The 16,760-nt window shown below is 41.1% G+C and overlaps 1 protein-coding gene across 12 annotated transcripts in view; it reads right to left on the bottom strand.

Annotated features, from left to right (window-relative positions):
* Positions 1-819: 819 nt before the first annotated feature.
* tead3b (TEA domain family member 3 b) overlaps positions 820-16,760 on the bottom strand; it is a 30,903-nt gene continuing 14,962 nt past the window's right edge. The window contains exons 4-16 of one of the 12 annotated variants that reach the window (XM_087176579.1): positions 10,373-10,437; positions 9,733-9,795; positions 9,526-9,588; positions 7,366-7,377; positions 6,200-6,325; positions 6,031-6,074; positions 5,805-5,861; positions 5,287-5,351; positions 5,020-5,165; positions 4,643-4,816; positions 3,827-3,970; positions 3,529-3,681; positions 820-3,120 (exon numbers count right to left, since the gene is read on the bottom strand). In XM_087176579.1, coding sequence (XP_087032705.1) covers positions 3,007-3,120; positions 3,529-3,681; positions 3,827-3,970; positions 4,643-4,816; positions 5,020-5,165; positions 5,287-5,351; positions 5,805-5,861; positions 6,031-6,074; positions 6,200-6,325; positions 7,366-7,377; positions 9,526-9,588; positions 9,733-9,795; positions 10,373-10,437 — 1,226 coding nt within the window. In that variant the 3' untranslated portion in view covers positions 820-3,006. The remainder of the gene's footprint in view (positions 3,121-3,528; positions 3,682-3,826; positions 3,971-4,642; positions 4,817-5,019; positions 5,166-5,286; positions 5,352-5,804; positions 5,862-6,030; positions 6,075-6,199; positions 6,326-7,365; positions 7,378-9,525; positions 9,589-9,732; positions 9,796-10,372; positions 10,438-16,760) is intronic. The other 11 variants (XM_087176580.1, XM_087176582.1, XM_087176583.1 and 8 more) reach the window with 11 other exon arrangements.

Below are 16,760 nucleotides of genomic sequence, written 5' to 3'. Positions count from 1 at the left end.
CAGAGGGAGATTTTTCATCATAATGTGTACTTTTATTTTTGTTACTTTATGTAGGCTACATCCTGATTTTTACAAAAATATTTGGTAGTTTTACTCAAGTAAATGAAGACTTATACTTGTAATGCCATACTGTTACATTCTTGTCTTGATACTTTTACTCAAATAAAGGATATCAATGCTTCTTTCACCATGCACTGAGTAAAAGTACCTGTGAAAGAACGTATGAGTACTCCATGCATTAGTGTGCAAGTAGTATTTTAGCAGGTATGTAGTTTAGATACTTTCAGATGTATTCCCACTTCAAACATTTTGCCATATTTTTATCACAAAGGCTACTTTATTTTGATTTCAGTCTACCAAAATCTGTGACCCTGCAGTGATGCTTGAGGATCAACCACATGACAAAGACTTAAAGGTAGACCAGATTATTGACAGGTGAGATGTCAACAACTTACAGTACGCACAGACCTGTATACAAACGTTTCTGCTATCACAGCTATCCCTCTGAATATATATGAGATCAGTTTAGTTTTGCAGTCATCAAACCCAATGTGGCCATTTCAACAATACTTTGCAGGCAAAAGTTTGGTCACAACTGATAACGTTTGATAAAACAGTTGGATTGGTACAGCTGGGTCACAGAATCTAACTGGTTACAGAATTTGGTGCAATGCCTGGAGCTCCATGGGGACCCTGAAATAAATGCTATGCTGCATTTCGCTGTGAGATCCTGTAGCTAACTTGTGGAAGACAACACTAACACGTGTGGTGTCATATTCCTCTGTAACATCAGTACAGAAAGAACCAGTGTGGACAAAACAAATTTACAATCATGTTTAATAAGTTTTCTGGGGGAAAATGGCCCCAAAGGCACCATGCGTCTTTTATTGTTAGATACATTTGTTTGATTATATAGTCCAACCTCTACTTTGAAGTATAAAATTGCAATGCACAATGGTAACAAATAAGAAACCACCTTAAACCAAAATAAAAGAAACAACAACAACAAAAAACAAAACAAAAAAAACCTGCCCACACCATTCAGAATATGATACATTAGATATCTCATTATTAATTATCAGCACAGTCACACATTATTTTCAGTGAAGCATATGGCCGACACTGAAAGTCAAAAGACAACAGAATCAAAACAAAACATTAATCTTGATAATGGCAAAAAAAAAAAAAAAAGTCTGTATAAAAGATAAAATGAGAAACCTGCTAGAGGAGGAGTGTTATTGTATCTAGCTTGTGAAATATGACATTCAAAGCCAGGTGCAATTATTCCACCGTACAATATCTTAATTTTTGAACTTTTATAGCAAAATTGTCCAGTGAACCACACAGAGTAGACACTTGTCCAGCAGGACCCGTGGGATGACAGTTAATCCTGTCTCGAGTGTGAGTCCTGCAATACTTTGTAACATCTCCATCACAATGGAAAATGATCAACACATCTCCAGTACCCCACCCTGCCCTCCCGCTATTTGTTTGCCAACCCTATAAATAACAATCAATGGTCATACTCCACAGCACAGAGACAATAGCTCTCATTCAAGACAATTATTTAGTTTGATTTCAAAATTATTTCATGTGTAATGTCAGTAAAAAAAAAAAAAAAGTCTTAAATATCAAAACTGAACTTTTATCAACGAATGCAGCCTCTCCACACATTACACAGAGAAGAGTGAAGCAATGAGCCGACTTCACAGCATACAATCTCTTTTTTAAACAAAAGAAACAGTGATTAACTTCTCTCCACTTTAGCCATGGTCTGAGTTGAGTGCTAAGTTAACTGATCACAAATATGAACATGAAGTCCTCCCCCCGCCCCCGCCCTCCCCCTCCAAAAAAAAGAAAAAGAAAATACTCCTATGTAACACATATTCCTTTAGAATCCACTGACTCACAGTACAGAAACAATTCATTTTTCAATTAGGCTACATAACTCAAGGCAGAAAATAAGCACTGCTGTTGCTTTACCCCCCTTCTTGATCTTTTAAGTGCAACCGAGCACACGTCTTCAAACAGAGAGAAACAACAGGGGATCTCGTAAGGATGGTAAAGCCTTAGCTTTTTTTTTTTGTCAGGCTAGTAATGGTACAAGGCATCCTTAGTGTCAAAAGTCAGTTATAGATAGAGGCTTGTAAGACCTGATTTTTTTTATTAATTGTGTAATAAAACATAAAAAAAGCAGAGCCTTAATAATACGGTAACACAATAAACCTTCTCCCGGTCTGTAAATTTGGGACGATTTGTTTGTAAAACAACAGGCTACATGAAAATTAGTTTTCCCATCCCATTCCTCTTTGTGCCCGGATACAAAAACTGCCTCAAAAAGATGTGAATCTGAGAGGTTTCATTCCAAATCTTTTTTTTCCTTTTTTTTTTTTGACAAAATACACCTTTCTGACTATTTCATTTAAAAACAAGAGGTAGTAAAAAAAAAAAGGCAATCCAAAGTGGCAGGCAATGATATCATCTTTGGAGAAAAGGCACTTGCTTTCGTAACACACCTACTGAAACAACACCACTTGGCTCTGGTTTTCCCCTTCTGTGGTCCTGTTCTCTCTACTTTTTCAATCTCACATACACGTCTCTTATTGCTCAGAGTGTGTTCCCTTGGATACCATGAGAGTCTTTTCAACCCTAAACACTTTCTCGTTCCCTCAGTAAAAACATTTCAAGCTCCATCAATTACCTCGGCAAAAGTGACCCACTTCATCTAAAGCATGTTTAAACACATGGAAAAATAGCTAGTTGTTTGAAAAATCCGTAATTCTTCAAAAATTTCTTTGCGTGTCGGCTTGTTGAGATTAACTCTTTTTTTTTTTCCTTGTGTATGAGACTTTTTTTTTTTTAAAAAGCATAAATTCTGTCCTTGTTAGTTCGTTCTAGCGTTGTTTGAATGTTTTTATTCTAGTTTTTCCTGGATGGTTGAGCTGGTTGAAGAGAGATTGTGTCACGCTTTAGTCTGGCTTTTCCAAAAACCTCCCTGAAGAGCTGTTAGTCTTTGACAAGTCTGTAGACATGATACTGAGCTCCGTGTTCACTTGTGGAAACCTCAAAAACAAAGGCTATACAGAGCAAGGTCTCCTGGGTGTCGCGGTTTGTCACCACCTGAAGGGCAAAAAGAACACGTCAAGGGGGAACCAGGAAGAAATACTAGAAACACTAATGGTAATCACTTGATAATTTCTTAATTTGTTAAAGGAATTGTTTTGGGTATTTTGGGAAAGTGCTTATTGGCTTTCAGGCCGAGAGTTAGTTGAACAGATCGAAACCACTCTCATGTCACGGTTTGGCAAAATCCGCCTACCGGCACCTCTAAAGCTGTTCACAAGCCAACATTTAAAAACAATACGCTATGATTTAACTGGGGTGCAGGGCTAACTGTTTGCATTCTTGAAGCTAAGCTAAGCTAAGAACATGCTAGCTCTCACTCGTGGCAAAAAAGTGAATATGCTCTTTTTCCCCAAAATGTCAGACTATTCCTTTAAGAACCCCACATAATCGGCTGCACGTTACCTGTAGGATAGTGAAGTTTTCGAGAACACTGTTCATCATGTACTTTTCAGGCAAGTGTTTGAGTTTGTGGATAAAGTTGATCATGTACTCGCACATAGGAGAGCGGTGGATCCTGTAAACACACTTTCCTCCCTCCAGGCGAGCGTACTCCGTCTGCAACACACACAGGATAGGTGAGTCAGAACCATCCGGTAGTGAGTTAGAATCAAGTTTGAGTGTGGACAGCCGTCAGCTAAAATCTGACAGGTCCTGTATCAGCTGTGTTTGAGAGGAGAACAGTCATCAATGCAAGTCTTACCTCTACTTTCTCGACAACCTGCTTCCCAAACGAGCAGACTTTGGTTGAAACGGTGATCGTCATGTTCTCGATGCTGCTGTACTGGCTGCTGACACCGTAGAAAGAACCAGGGCCATCCTGCATGCCGCTGCTGTTCAGGTCCGCCTGCAGAGGGCACAGATTTCATTATGTTAGGGACCATCATTACATGTGTTGAAACATCATTTAACCACCTCAGAGCAACACGAACTGTCAAGTCACAAGAACATTTGACGGTATTTGTTTTGTTTTGTTTGTGTGAAACAACACAATTCAAACAAAGAGGGGATCGACAGTTCAAAAACAGAAATTTAAAAGCAGTGCACACGATGAAGCAATGCACTGTAAAATACTGTCTACAATCTTAAGATAAGGTCTTTCACTAATACAAGCACCAATGGTGTCACAGGAAAAGGAAGCGGTTTGCAAAAGCTATAACAAGCTACCACAAGTCACTGTGACAGTGTGAAGTAACAGCTGTAACAGCTGCAGTGATCTTAAGGAATCTTGAAAGTGTTGATACATTTTCATTTTCATTTACATTAAGGCTACCAGTACACAGTGAGGTACCTAGAATTAAAAAGCATTAGTAATGTAATGGGATTTTGTTTGTCAAATACAATTTAATGCTAATTTAAACAAATTTTGACTGTTAGTGATGTGATCTAAAACATGGGTGTTTGAAATGATTCAAAACTCTACATACAGTAAAGCATAAACCAGACAATGGAATACAAATGCACAGTAACAACTAATAACTGGCAGATGATGGTGATGATGATGATGATGACGACTTACCCAGAATTTCACTAGGAAGAAAGCGTTCTGAGGGCCTTTCTCATAAAGCTCTTTGAGCCCGCCCTTCTTCTCTGGGAACTTGTCGTAGATCTGCCGGATGTCCACGGCCTCGAGGAGCGGGTCGCTGTAGGAGGGGTTGGTCTGTCCAATGTGGACAAACAGATGTTTGCTGTACTGCAGTGGACAAAGACAAAAGAGACATGACTTCTGAGCGGAAGGAGAGAATGAAGTTTTCTCCTGTTTCTGACATCAAATCCACACCAAACAGAAAGTTACAGATCCATCCATCCCTAAAGTCAGCTTTTAAACGATCTCCTGTGACTAAAGAGCTTTATAACATTTGTTTTGGTTCCCATACACAGGAAACTGTAACTCACATTGTCTGGGTCTCTCTGGACCTCCATGAAGGCCGAGTACTCCAGCATCCGCAGCTTAGAGGAGGCGATGGTCCGGTCCTGCCACACTGGTACCGCGGTCGCAGTTGGTGCAGGAGGAGGCGCCAAGGGCTCATAACCTGGACAGCCCACGCACACACATACACACACTAATTTATAAAAACTGTCACGGTGACAGTGAGCTGCCATTTCCAGGTCATTCACTAGTTTGGTTTCTTTTCTAATTTCAGTTGTTTACTTCATACTCACTTGGTATGGATTGTGGTACAGGACCTGATAGGCTTGGGTATGGTGGCTGTGCAAAAGGTTTGATACTGAAAGACAGTGAATGGTGTGATGAGACAATGACATAAAAACTATATAGTGACCAAAAAAAAAAAATCTGAGGCACATGGGTCTTAATATATTTGTATTTTTGATGTAAGTCTTCCTGTTAGTGTCATAGTGTAAGCATGTGTTGCTGCACCAGCTAGGCGTAAGTCCACCTGCTTCATTGCTTCTTAATGATGCAAAATAGCATCAATTAATTATGATTTTACCAACAAAAAAAAAAAAAACAAAACATTTGTAGATTTTGGTAATTATTCAGTGAACTCAAGTTATCGAACACTGCCCTATTCATTCTTTAGTCTCCATCAGATTTGAAGCAGTTAATTTGCCCGGTGGTGGTTTACATCAGTGCAGGAAACATACAGTACAATATAGTGTAGAAGAAGAGTTAGTGCTGCTTTGTGCTCACTGTTGGACCTCGGCTAGGGGGAACTTACGCATGGCTGGTGCGACCAAGCCCAGGAGTCCTTCCCGGGTTGAGATCTAGAACCAGCCTGGTGTGCAAAAATGTGACCTGTTAATCATGCCTTGCAATACCCACCTGACATTAAACCTAACCCCCTCATTCTCTCATTTAAGCATTTACTCATCTCTAGTGACAGCATCTCTCTACAAACCGTCTCCTAACAGATATCTTGTGGGATCAGCAGAGGGTGTACTTACTCCTGAGAGGGCCCAGGCTGTCCTGGGATTGGACCAGACCAGAACTGGAGAGTAAATAAAAGCTGTCAATTTGCTGCTTCGAAATTAAATGTTGTGAAATCCAATGTGATATTTCATTACTGATAACAACAACCAGAACAACTGCAAATTAAACGAATGGAGGTCTCACTCTGGGTGGCTGGTAAGGGGCCGGAGGCAGTGGTGGAAGGTGATTCTTAATCATGCTCGGTGAGACGATCTGTGCAGACGACAGCGCTGCCATGTTCTGCAGGGCTTTGTCTTTAGATGCCTGATCCTGCGGATGCACACACAGAAATGAGGGGAGTCAACCACAAGGTGGAGCCATATCCTAAACCTCTATCTAATGCTGTATCTTATTCTTAAGAGATCACAATCAACACAGAGGCAGTGTTTGTGTATTGGTCTCTAGGTTCAATGCTCAAATCAATAAATTTTACAATCTTGCGGAAAGCTTCTAACTTGTATAACAAGCTTAACAGGAGTTCAGTTTAACAATCAATAAAATCAATAATAACTGTTCTAATAATCTAATAATAAAAAAAAAACTGTGAAAATGAAAACAATTTTTGAAAGAACAGCTGGACAGAATGAAGCAGCGAGATGAAGAGGGAAAATGAAGCAGCATTGCCCCACTGGTATTTAAGCTTGGGTCACAAGGCAAACTGAAGGTCTGTTAGGTCTGAAGGTTTGTTATCAGGATCACCACAGGAAGAAGAGAATAAAAAGAGTGCATTGGCTTGGAAAGCAGTTTTGTATTCATGTTGCATCTGAGAGTTAACAACAACAACTTCAAGTTTTACTCTGCGGATTAAAGTCGTTCAATGTACATGAAATAAATAGAACAAAAGATATGCAAAGCCACCCATGGTGCATGACACACAGTTTATGATTTGCAAACACATCATAGCAGTTTGCTTTCATTTGAATATTTCAAACTTTATTAAAAATGCATCCTCTTGCTCTCTTTTTTTTTTCATGTTTTCAAAAGAATGCATTTCAGCTCATTTAGCTCTGACTTTGCGATTAAAAGGAAAGATCCCTAAGAAGCGAGACCCTGAATCAAAGAGTGACACCTTGTGCAAAGCAAGCGAGACTTTGGCTTCTGGCAGAGGCTGAGGGGATTAAACTACATCAGGCAGGAGGCACAGCAGTACTATGTTCAAAGCGTGGCTGTTGCCTAAGCATTGCGTCATTATGGGATAGCAATGGGGTGGGACGCCATGCCAGCAGAGGGCCACAGCAAGGGGACAGTGCACTGGTGTTGCTAAACAAAGGGGATGAGGGAAGGATATTGCACAAGTCAGATTCACTTACCAAATTCATTGCCTGAATCAAAGAAGAGAGAAACCATTAGTGCTGTGCAGTTCTAAACGGTGTGTTAAGATGAATAAGGAGTTTAAAAGTTTCTCCTTTTTTTTCTCCATAGTGTAGCCATGGTTTTATCAAAATTAAAAAATAATTCACACCACGACTGACAGTTCAGCTACAAAGTTCAGTGGGGATTGGGGAAAATCAAAGATGGCTTTCAATACAAACGCCTCACAAATTTTTTACTTTTGAATATGGCAATTTAGTCATGTGTCTATAGTTGGAATAATGCAGCACATATATATATATATTTTTTAATTCTTTAGTCCATTGGACAACAGTAAAATATTGAAATAATAACAAGCATTTCAATAAATCTTGCACAATATAAAACATAATAAAAACCTAATAAAAATCAGTATATACTCCAGAACTCATCAGTAGCCTAATTCAACAGAATTCAAATAGACGACTGGTAAGATGGTATGATGCTACAATTTTACTTTTTTCCTAGGAGCCACCTGAACTTCAAAGAATGTTTATCTACAACAGATTATCTCCTGGCTTTACAAACACTTGATAGACCCTCCAACAGGGCGATGGCTACAGCTGCATTTACAGTTCACTAGCTGATGTTCAATATTTAAAAGCTACGAGAAAAACGTTAACACAGCAGTGACAGAACTATCGGAGTCAAATGACTAAATTACATGCGAGTTTAAGAAGTCTGTGTGAAAATGAAGTGAAAAAATGTGTCCAATTAAATGTGTCATGTTGTGTGAAGGAGGAAAAATAGGGACGGCTGTTTGTGCAAAAAAAGTAATAACAGAAATAATAGAATAAATCATGATTAACCCCTTCAAGCAGAGAGGATAAAAGTCACACTTCGGTTCACTTGAAGCCCTGAAACGTGAAGAACCTAAAACCTGATTTTAGAACATAATGCTGCTACACACTGGTTCAGTTTTTAGAGCTTTCCTTTCCGCAAAATAAAAGAGTGCTGCTCAAACTTAAGTTTAGATTTGATGAGCCCAAAAAATGACAACATGAGGAAAATGTATGTAACATTTAGATCTGCGAACACTGTGGAGGCCACGATGTGAATGTAAAAAGAGCAGGGGGGATGATGTAGCAGCCTTTCTCTGACACAGCGAAGAGAGGAAAGTCATGGCTCACTATGATCAGTCCTCTAGTTTTTATTCAAGCTCAGAAACTTGTATGACTGGATGAACGAGCCGACTCTTGCCACTGTGTGTCACGGATTGCTTGACTGTGATGTGATGTGAGGAATATAGCAGGCTGATGCATCCATTCCCTTAGCGACATGTGACACCACTGAAAAGATGATTAATTTATCTCTGTGTGACAGTTTCATTTAAAAATATGCCAGCTGTGCATGCTGACGTCCACGAGGGCATTAGTCTGCATGAAGGGGTTAATTTCGGTTGAAGTTAGCACTACAGAATGCCACAATGTCTTTAGTATTCACTTGTTTCTGAATTGTGGATTGTTTATATGTGAATATGGAAAAATAATGAAAAGAATGAAGAGACCGAAGGGATCGGAAGAAGTACAACACAGGTCAAATGGAGTAATACGATGGCAACAATCAAAGATTAATCTCTATTCATGTTCAGTTTTACCAAAGACATCACAAAGAGACACATTAAAGGAGCAACTAAAGTAAAGTAGAGGGAGTTTTAGGGAAAGAGAGGCTCAGAGAGGTAGAGTGTGCTGCAGAAGCATGGCTGGCACAGAGGACAGGTACAGAGCCGGAGCATCATGCAGCTAAACAACCATCCACTGGGCTCATTGTAACAGCTTGTACAGCATTCCTTTAAAGCAGCTTTAATTACACTTTAATTTGAAGGATGAAATCAGGCCCATACTTAATGCAGCTCAGACCTACAGTAGAAGTTAAAAAGCTTTGTCCGGTGCAGTGTGCGCTGCATGCAGGATATGGAAGCAGGACTGTGGTTATTTTTTTTTCCAGAGAATCAACTACTAATCGTTTAACAATGGATTTTCCTCGCCAAGCTTGCATCCATTTTATCTAACAAGAACTGGCCTCGCATCAAAGCGAGGACCGATAATATGCACAGATTCACTGGTTAGTGCAAAGCCAAGCCATTACCAGCCCCGCCGAGCCCGCGGTGAAGCGCATACCTTTAGCTTTGACTGGATCTCGCGAGATTTTCTCCGGGCGAGAACCTGCAAGTGGCTAGAAACCTGCACAGAAGAATAGCCAAGAGGAGGGAAGAGGAAAAGAGGAGATAGGGAGAGAAAAGACAAGGGAAGAAAGAGAGAAGCCGTAACCAAAGAGGAAAGAGACGCTCAGTCAGTGTTGCCCGGAGGCAGGCTGGCGGCACCTACCTTTATACCCGCCTGGTATTCGCGAACTTTCTTCCGCGCTAACACCTGTATGTGACTAGACACCTAAAGGAGCGTGAAACAGTTTTTGAGCATAAAAAAACGACATTCACTCAGATACACGCACCCGCTCACGCAAGCACAGACGCACACACACACACTTAACAGTAAAAACACAAAAAAGTAGGTGAGCCGGTGATATTCAAAATTTTTCTTAGTATCAGATCCCATGAAAATACTAAAACTAAAAATGACTTGATACTACTTTCAAGTATTGTCTGTGTAGCCTGATACTCTACATCTTACTCCTCTTCTCCAATCCCCCCTCCCTCCTCCTCTCTGTGTATAATCCACTGATTAAAATAGTTCCCAACCAATACAGTACCCAGCTGTTTTAGGAAATTACTGAGAGACAGACTATCAAATTATTAGTTTTGGCTCTAAAGAGATTTGTTGACAATCAAACATATGAATGATAAAATCAGACACATTTCCTTAGAACAATTTGTAATCTTCTTGTAATTAAGGATCAGATTTTATGAGCTTGTGATCTCTTCTTTATGACTTGGACGATCAGTAACTTAGGCCAAGCCCAGGCACGATTATTCAAATTCAGTCATCGACGTCAGTGAAACTTGTTTACCTGTTTTCTTGTTCGGGTTTTGCCTGTCCTCAGTTTGATGTATCTCGCTATCAATTCATTGCGACCTGCAACCAAAAACAGAAAAACAAGGTCACAGACAAGAACAACAGAACAAAAAACAGAAGGCAGAATACACAAAGACAGGACAGAAACTACAACATTCGTAGATCACTGATAATACCCTAAACTGGACAGAGGGTGGCGCTCTACTCATACCTTCAATACATGTCTCATGTCAAAAGAACAGCAGTGTGACCTTTCCCAGAGCTCCTCAGACCTGGGGCAAACACACTTTTGACATGGGTCACAGGCCACAATAACACCTCTGTTTCCTATAAGAGACGCGCAAGTTTCATTTCTTATCAAAAAAATAAGGCGGGTCGGTTGATTTTCTTGTTTCACCCCTCAGTTTTCATTATCTTGTTTCACACCTCCTTATTGTCTGCTCACATGGTCCTGTAGCCTAATTACAGAGAGTGCTTAGAAAACAGTACCATGTTTTTCATGACATAACATCCACTCTCAACATTCTGCACAAACAGGTTGTGCAGAGAACAGGCTTCTATTCTGGGCTTTCATGGTCCTCTTTACATTCAGTGCTGAGCATGTGCTTTAACAGGGCCTGCCATTTTAGCAAAGAGCCGCAAGCAAAAATCAACTTTAGTGTATGAGAAGTGCAAAAAGCATTATTATGTTGTCTCAAGGGAAAAATCAGTCCATCATTCTTTCTCACTTCTTTTTGTTGCCAAGTCACGCTTACTGAGTTTCTGTGGCTGAAAATTGGGCCAAAGGGAGAGGTTGAACCGCTGTGTCATTATGAATAATGACCTAAACTCGTCTAAAGTTGCTGACAGAAATTTTCACCAACAAAAAGTGGTCAAGATGTGCTTTCTTAAACACACACAGACACACACAATAGACTGTGTGTCTAGGAAGTCTACAGTTGAACAGCTTTCAGGGTATCCAGACACATAATGACAGGAGAAACAAGTCCTGCTTTTTCACACACTTTTTAGCATTTGGCCTCCAAAAGGCCCTGGTTAGTGCAATTACCATAAAAGTACTGCAGGCCATCTCCAGCAGGCTTGCAGCACTTGCCGTACTCTCCAACCAGTCCGCCCGGCGGTAGGCCAGCAGAGCAGAGCTGAACTGTCTGCCGATACTGAGGTAGCCCCTCCCCTTCTGCCCCGGGCCAAGGATGGACACGCCCGCTCCAGCGCCTCCGCATTCCTAGCATTCCTCTAAGCCTGTCACATCTGTGCTACCCAGTCTGATTGGCCTGGGCCTGCAAACACAGCCAGAGCTCGAGCCAACACACACATGCTCATATACACTTCCAGCTCTAGGAGAAGCAGGGCCATTAGGTTGGGGTAGGGGGTCGTCAGTTAGGGAGGCAAAAGGGGCAGCTGATGCAGTAACTCTTGGAAGAAACACAAAGCCATAACTGTCTCTGCCAACAACTGCCACCTGGCACCAAAGCAGCCCCTTTTCCCAAAACAACACCACTGTGTGACCCTGCATTCAACGGACAGCAGCACCTGCTGCCGACCGTCCCAGCAGAGGATGGCAGAGAAAGAACAATGCCAGTTCGACCCCCGCCCAACTGTCACTCTCAATCTCTTCAGCTGAGGGGCAAAGAGGGAAAAACATTACATGGGCCCAACCACAGAGTTCTGCTACGAATTTCACAGATATCTCATTGCAAAGTAGGCCTACTACTACTGAGATACAGTATGAACTAGATGCAACAGGCTTAAGATAAGAACTTGTCTGAATGGTGAGGTGAACTCAGTATTGTGTGGAGCTGGTTAAACTCTAAACTCAACAGAGTTTCAATCACGGCTGAGCAAAACCAAGCTGAATGTGTCGTTTTTTTTACAATTAAAGTGATTATGTAAATGATTTTAAAATAGCAGACCATATACTTTCACTGTCACATGTATCATAACAATGTGGAGCACAGTAATGCCTTGGTGTTGCATGGTAAGTCAAAAATGTGTTTTGTTCATCTGTTGAATGGTGAAGTTCTGCGGTCGTGTGCTGAGATGACATCTCCAGCTTTACCACAACGTCTGGTCGGTTTTGTGATATTTTAAATCACCGCTTTTGTTTTATGTGATATACAGTTTGCTCATGAGACTCTGGTGTTTGATTTCAAACTTTCAAATAAACTTTTATAAAGTCACATTCTCAGGCACCACTTCTCGTGCTCCGTGGAAAAAGGACAAACTGGATCACGATACTGTAAATCATGATACTCTAAACGATATATAGCAGAACTTCATGGTCGGAAAACAGAGAAATTACTCAGGAGTCCCGTGTTTAACCCCAGGAATAAAATACTGCAGATCAATAAAATCAGGAGGGTGAGTTGATGCCTACAAAAACAAAACCAAATCACCTCGGTTAAAAAATAAATTCACAACCTGACATGAAATATTTTTTAAAAAGGCCCCAGGACTTCAGAGCAGCAGCTGCGTGGTATGCCCCAGTACATTTTGTGGATAATTAGTACTGTGGCCTGGTTTTCTTAGATCTGTGACCCAGTAGGACTGGTTATTTCAGTTGATCATATTTTAGACACACTGCTCTCTCAAAACCCAACAGTTAAATTATCGAGGATATGATCTCTGTGTTGTCACTCTGCTGCGGCAAAGATCTGCTCAGGCTTGACGCGGTGGGGGTGGTGGGGGTTGGGGTGGGGTTGGGTGGTCAGGGAGACGGTATAAAGGCTGGCCCACACAGCAGAGGATCATGACAGGTGCATACAAACAGACACACTCGTACAATTGCATGCACAGCCTCACTTGTCCTCTGCCTCTTTTTGAGCTGCTCATGATTCCCTTGTTGATTGCTCAACACCCACTCAGTTCGCTGCAGGCTGCCATTCTTAACCTCTTCCCCGACAGGACACGCCTATCTTTTTCTTTTACTACATGGCTGCTGGAATTTTCCACTTCCATGCAAGATAGTGAGCAAAAAGGTAATCTCTCCTCACTCTCAGCAGCACCCCCCCCCCACACACACACCCCCCTCTCTCCCGCCCTCACCCCTCCCCCCTCCATCTCTGTCTTTCTCCTGAACCCTTTCTCCACCCTTATTCTCTCCCCTCCTCCCTTCTCATAACATTGAGGTAATCCTAAATTGCTAACATACTGCTCAGCCATGACTGAAAACATTCCTAACATCTCAGTGAGGGGGCTGACAGGGAAGCACCAGGCGTGCTCAGTCATCATTACAGACCTCTCGGCCCCCTCCGTCGTACCTTTACACACATGTTTTCTCACAACTTTGCACATGCACCGAGCCTGCTGTTAATTCTTAATGTGGCTTTCAAAAGGTCAGAGTAGACATATGCCTCCCTCTAGCACTAAAATCTTTCTCCTCTCTTTCTACCCAGAATGCTCTGCAGTAGTGACAGCTGCAGGGCTGAGAGAGAGGTGTGTGTATGTGTGTGTGCTTGGGGTTTGACACACCTGTCGAGGCCAGAAAACGCAGGTGAACAACATGTCAGCACAGACCCAGAGCAAAACAAGACAGGCCACATTTCTTTAGGCACATGCATCCCCTGAAGATATTCCTCTGAACTTCAGGTGTAAAATGTGCCAGCTATTAAATACAACCCAAGAACAAACGTCTCTGAGCCGCAGCTATTGCTTTCAGTTTATTACATTTCAAAAAGACACCGATCGTGACAGAGAGTCACTTCCTGTACCAGAGAATTTTAACTGGGACAGTGAGTGTTCGTTACTCTTTCAATGACTATCAGTGGAAAATCAGAGCAATCAAAGGTTTGATATTTTGGGAAGCAGGTAAATTTGGTTTCTCGCCAAGAGTTAGATGAGAAGACTGATACCACTCTCATACCTTATATATATATATGGCTGCAGCCCACATAAACATGCGGAAAACAGCTAGCCTGACTAAATCTGCAAAATCTGCCTACCAGCAACACACAAGCTCAACAATTATCTTTTATATCTTGTTTGTTTAATCTGTATATAAACCGAGGCCCATGCTGGTGAGTGGATTTTACCTTTGGACAGAGCCAGGCAAGATGTTTCCCTCTGTTTCAGGTCTTTATGCTAAGCTAAGCTAACCAGCTTCTGGCTGCAGCCTTATGTTGACCCTACAGATGTGAAAGTTTTGACACACAGTAGCAGATGTATTTCAGCTGTTATAACAACAAACACAAGAGTCGAAGTTCTTTAATTGTTGTTCATGTTCAGAGAAAACTGGAATGGTTATTTACATGTGTGATTTATTAAAACTGAGTGTTATTCTCCTTTGAACTGTTTGTCACCCCTGAGCCGCGTAAATGACTGGCAATACTGCTGGGAAGTCTAGACAGGTTTGTAGAGCAAAGAATACACATGTATGAAGCAGTCCACTTGCTAACGGAAATTTGCAAAGGTTTCCCACCAACTTAAAAAAAAAAAAATAAAAAAAATCCTGGCAGAAAAAGTGGAATTCCCAATGGGAGGGATGACTTGCCTGCTTTCGGAGGCCACTGGGAGTCTGAGACTGCAAGGTAGACAGCATTACATACAGCGCAATCGTTAAAATTCCCCTACCCTCACGTCAGGGCAGCTTTTAGATGTCTGAGGTAATCACCTTGTCAGAAAGCTTCTTCTAGGGCATGCCTTGGCTCTGCCAGCAGAGCCTCAGATGACTAATTGTAAATGGAGAGGGTGTTTAGTGCTCTAGAAAAAAACCGGCCTCTAAAAGGGGTCCTGAGCGTTCATTGCTAAGGGGGCAGGTTTGTGCACGGCCTGCCTCTTTGTTGACGTTCTCGTGGCGAATGTATAGAGCCTGCGACTCAACGCCGCTCTGCCACACAAAACTCATTACTGTTATAGTAATAAATAAACTGTTATTTAGGTTGAAATTAAAGACTGCTGCTGTATATTATGTTTAAGGTCTTCACATAAAACTCAAATTAAAATTATCTTGTAAACTACTTTTGTCAGTCTGGAAAATTACAGACTAAGTTTACTGATATGTCGTTATGTTTGTTTATGTCCTTAAAATCTGCCAAAAATGAAAATTTGATTAAATCAAAATAAAACTGAGCACATTCATTACTGAATGACATCAGAAACGCTAACTGTAAACGGACTGAACATGTTATCATTAGTCCAACAGTTTAGATCTGTTGTTTTGTTTTTAGCATCTTTTTATTTGTTTATATTTGTCTCTCTGGGTTGCAGCTAAATATTTTCAGCATTGATTATTGTGTCAATGCTTTTTACAATCAATAAATTGTTTCATCCATTTAAGCCAGAAAATTGTGAAAATGCCCGTTGTGAGATCGTAGAGCCCAAGAAAATCTCATCAGATATCTTGTTCTGTCCAACCAAGAGTCCAAATCCCAAAAATATACAATTTACAATGTTAAAAAAAAGATGAACCAGTAAATCCTCTCATTTGAAAAGCCACAACCAGCAAATGTTTGGCATTTCTACTTGAAGTCCACTTAAAGTGTTAAAGCGATCAATCAGCGCCTGGTTTCCTCACTATTTTCTCCTTGAGCCGCATTCAAAGTAACAACAGAAGCTGCAACCGTGGCTGAGTTATCTCAGGTATGCACTTGTCCTTGAATATCAAAATCTGCCTGACGAATGAGAGGATGAGATTCCATCTCGGGTGAATCACGCCAAAAGAATCCCATCTGACGTCAAGGACAGAGAAGCCACCCAAAAAAACCCGTACTTTTTAAAACAAACACTAATGCTTCTAAAATACACCGTCTGTCTGGGACCTTGGTGGCCATGATTGATGGTTTTTATGGTTGCATTGAAGCTGGAATCAATTTCAACTTTTTGAGACATGATGGACAATAATTAAAGGGCAAGGAAGTCTTACAAAGCACGGCTTGAGGGAGTTGAATTACGATGGTGAAAAGAACATAATTTCTCAAAACCAAAAAGAGGTTTGTTGAGGACACGGCCAAGTAAAACAGTAAAGGAAGGAGCACAATTCCTGTCAATCAACCGTTACTGCTGTTCAGCAAAATTTCAAATGCTAAATCTAATTACAGAAGCGTGCGCTGTCTCAACGACGGGAATGGGAATGTGGGATCAAAATAATGAAACACAAATGCGTTCAATTTCCTACACCTGGATGTCAGTGATTCTACCAAAGGTCTTGCCAACATATCCATCTGGAGTTTTTCAGGACATTGAGGGCTCAACACCTGCAATTTAATGAACCCGCTGCAGGATACAGAATAACTAATCTGAAACCATATGGATGTTTGAAATCTTCGACAGAACAGCGTGCCAATGGGATGTTTTTGTTCCTGAGCCCCGATTCACGCTGTGCTAATTATCGCTAATTTAACCGAGCCATCCAGCATCAAACACAACACTTCTCCAGGAAAAAAAAA

The sequence above is a fragment of the Seriola lalandi genome, unplaced genomic scaffold (genome assembly GCF_002814215.2).
Source record: "Seriola lalandi dorsalis isolate HSWRI2012SDOR001 ecotype SW California unplaced genomic scaffold, Sedor1 jcf7180002054561, whole genome shotgun sequence".
Taxonomy (NCBI): Eukaryota; Metazoa; Chordata; class Actinopteri; order Carangiformes; family Carangidae; genus Seriola; species Seriola lalandi.
Note: the sequence above shows the minus strand (reverse complement) of the source record. Positions and strands in the feature narration are given on the sequence as shown.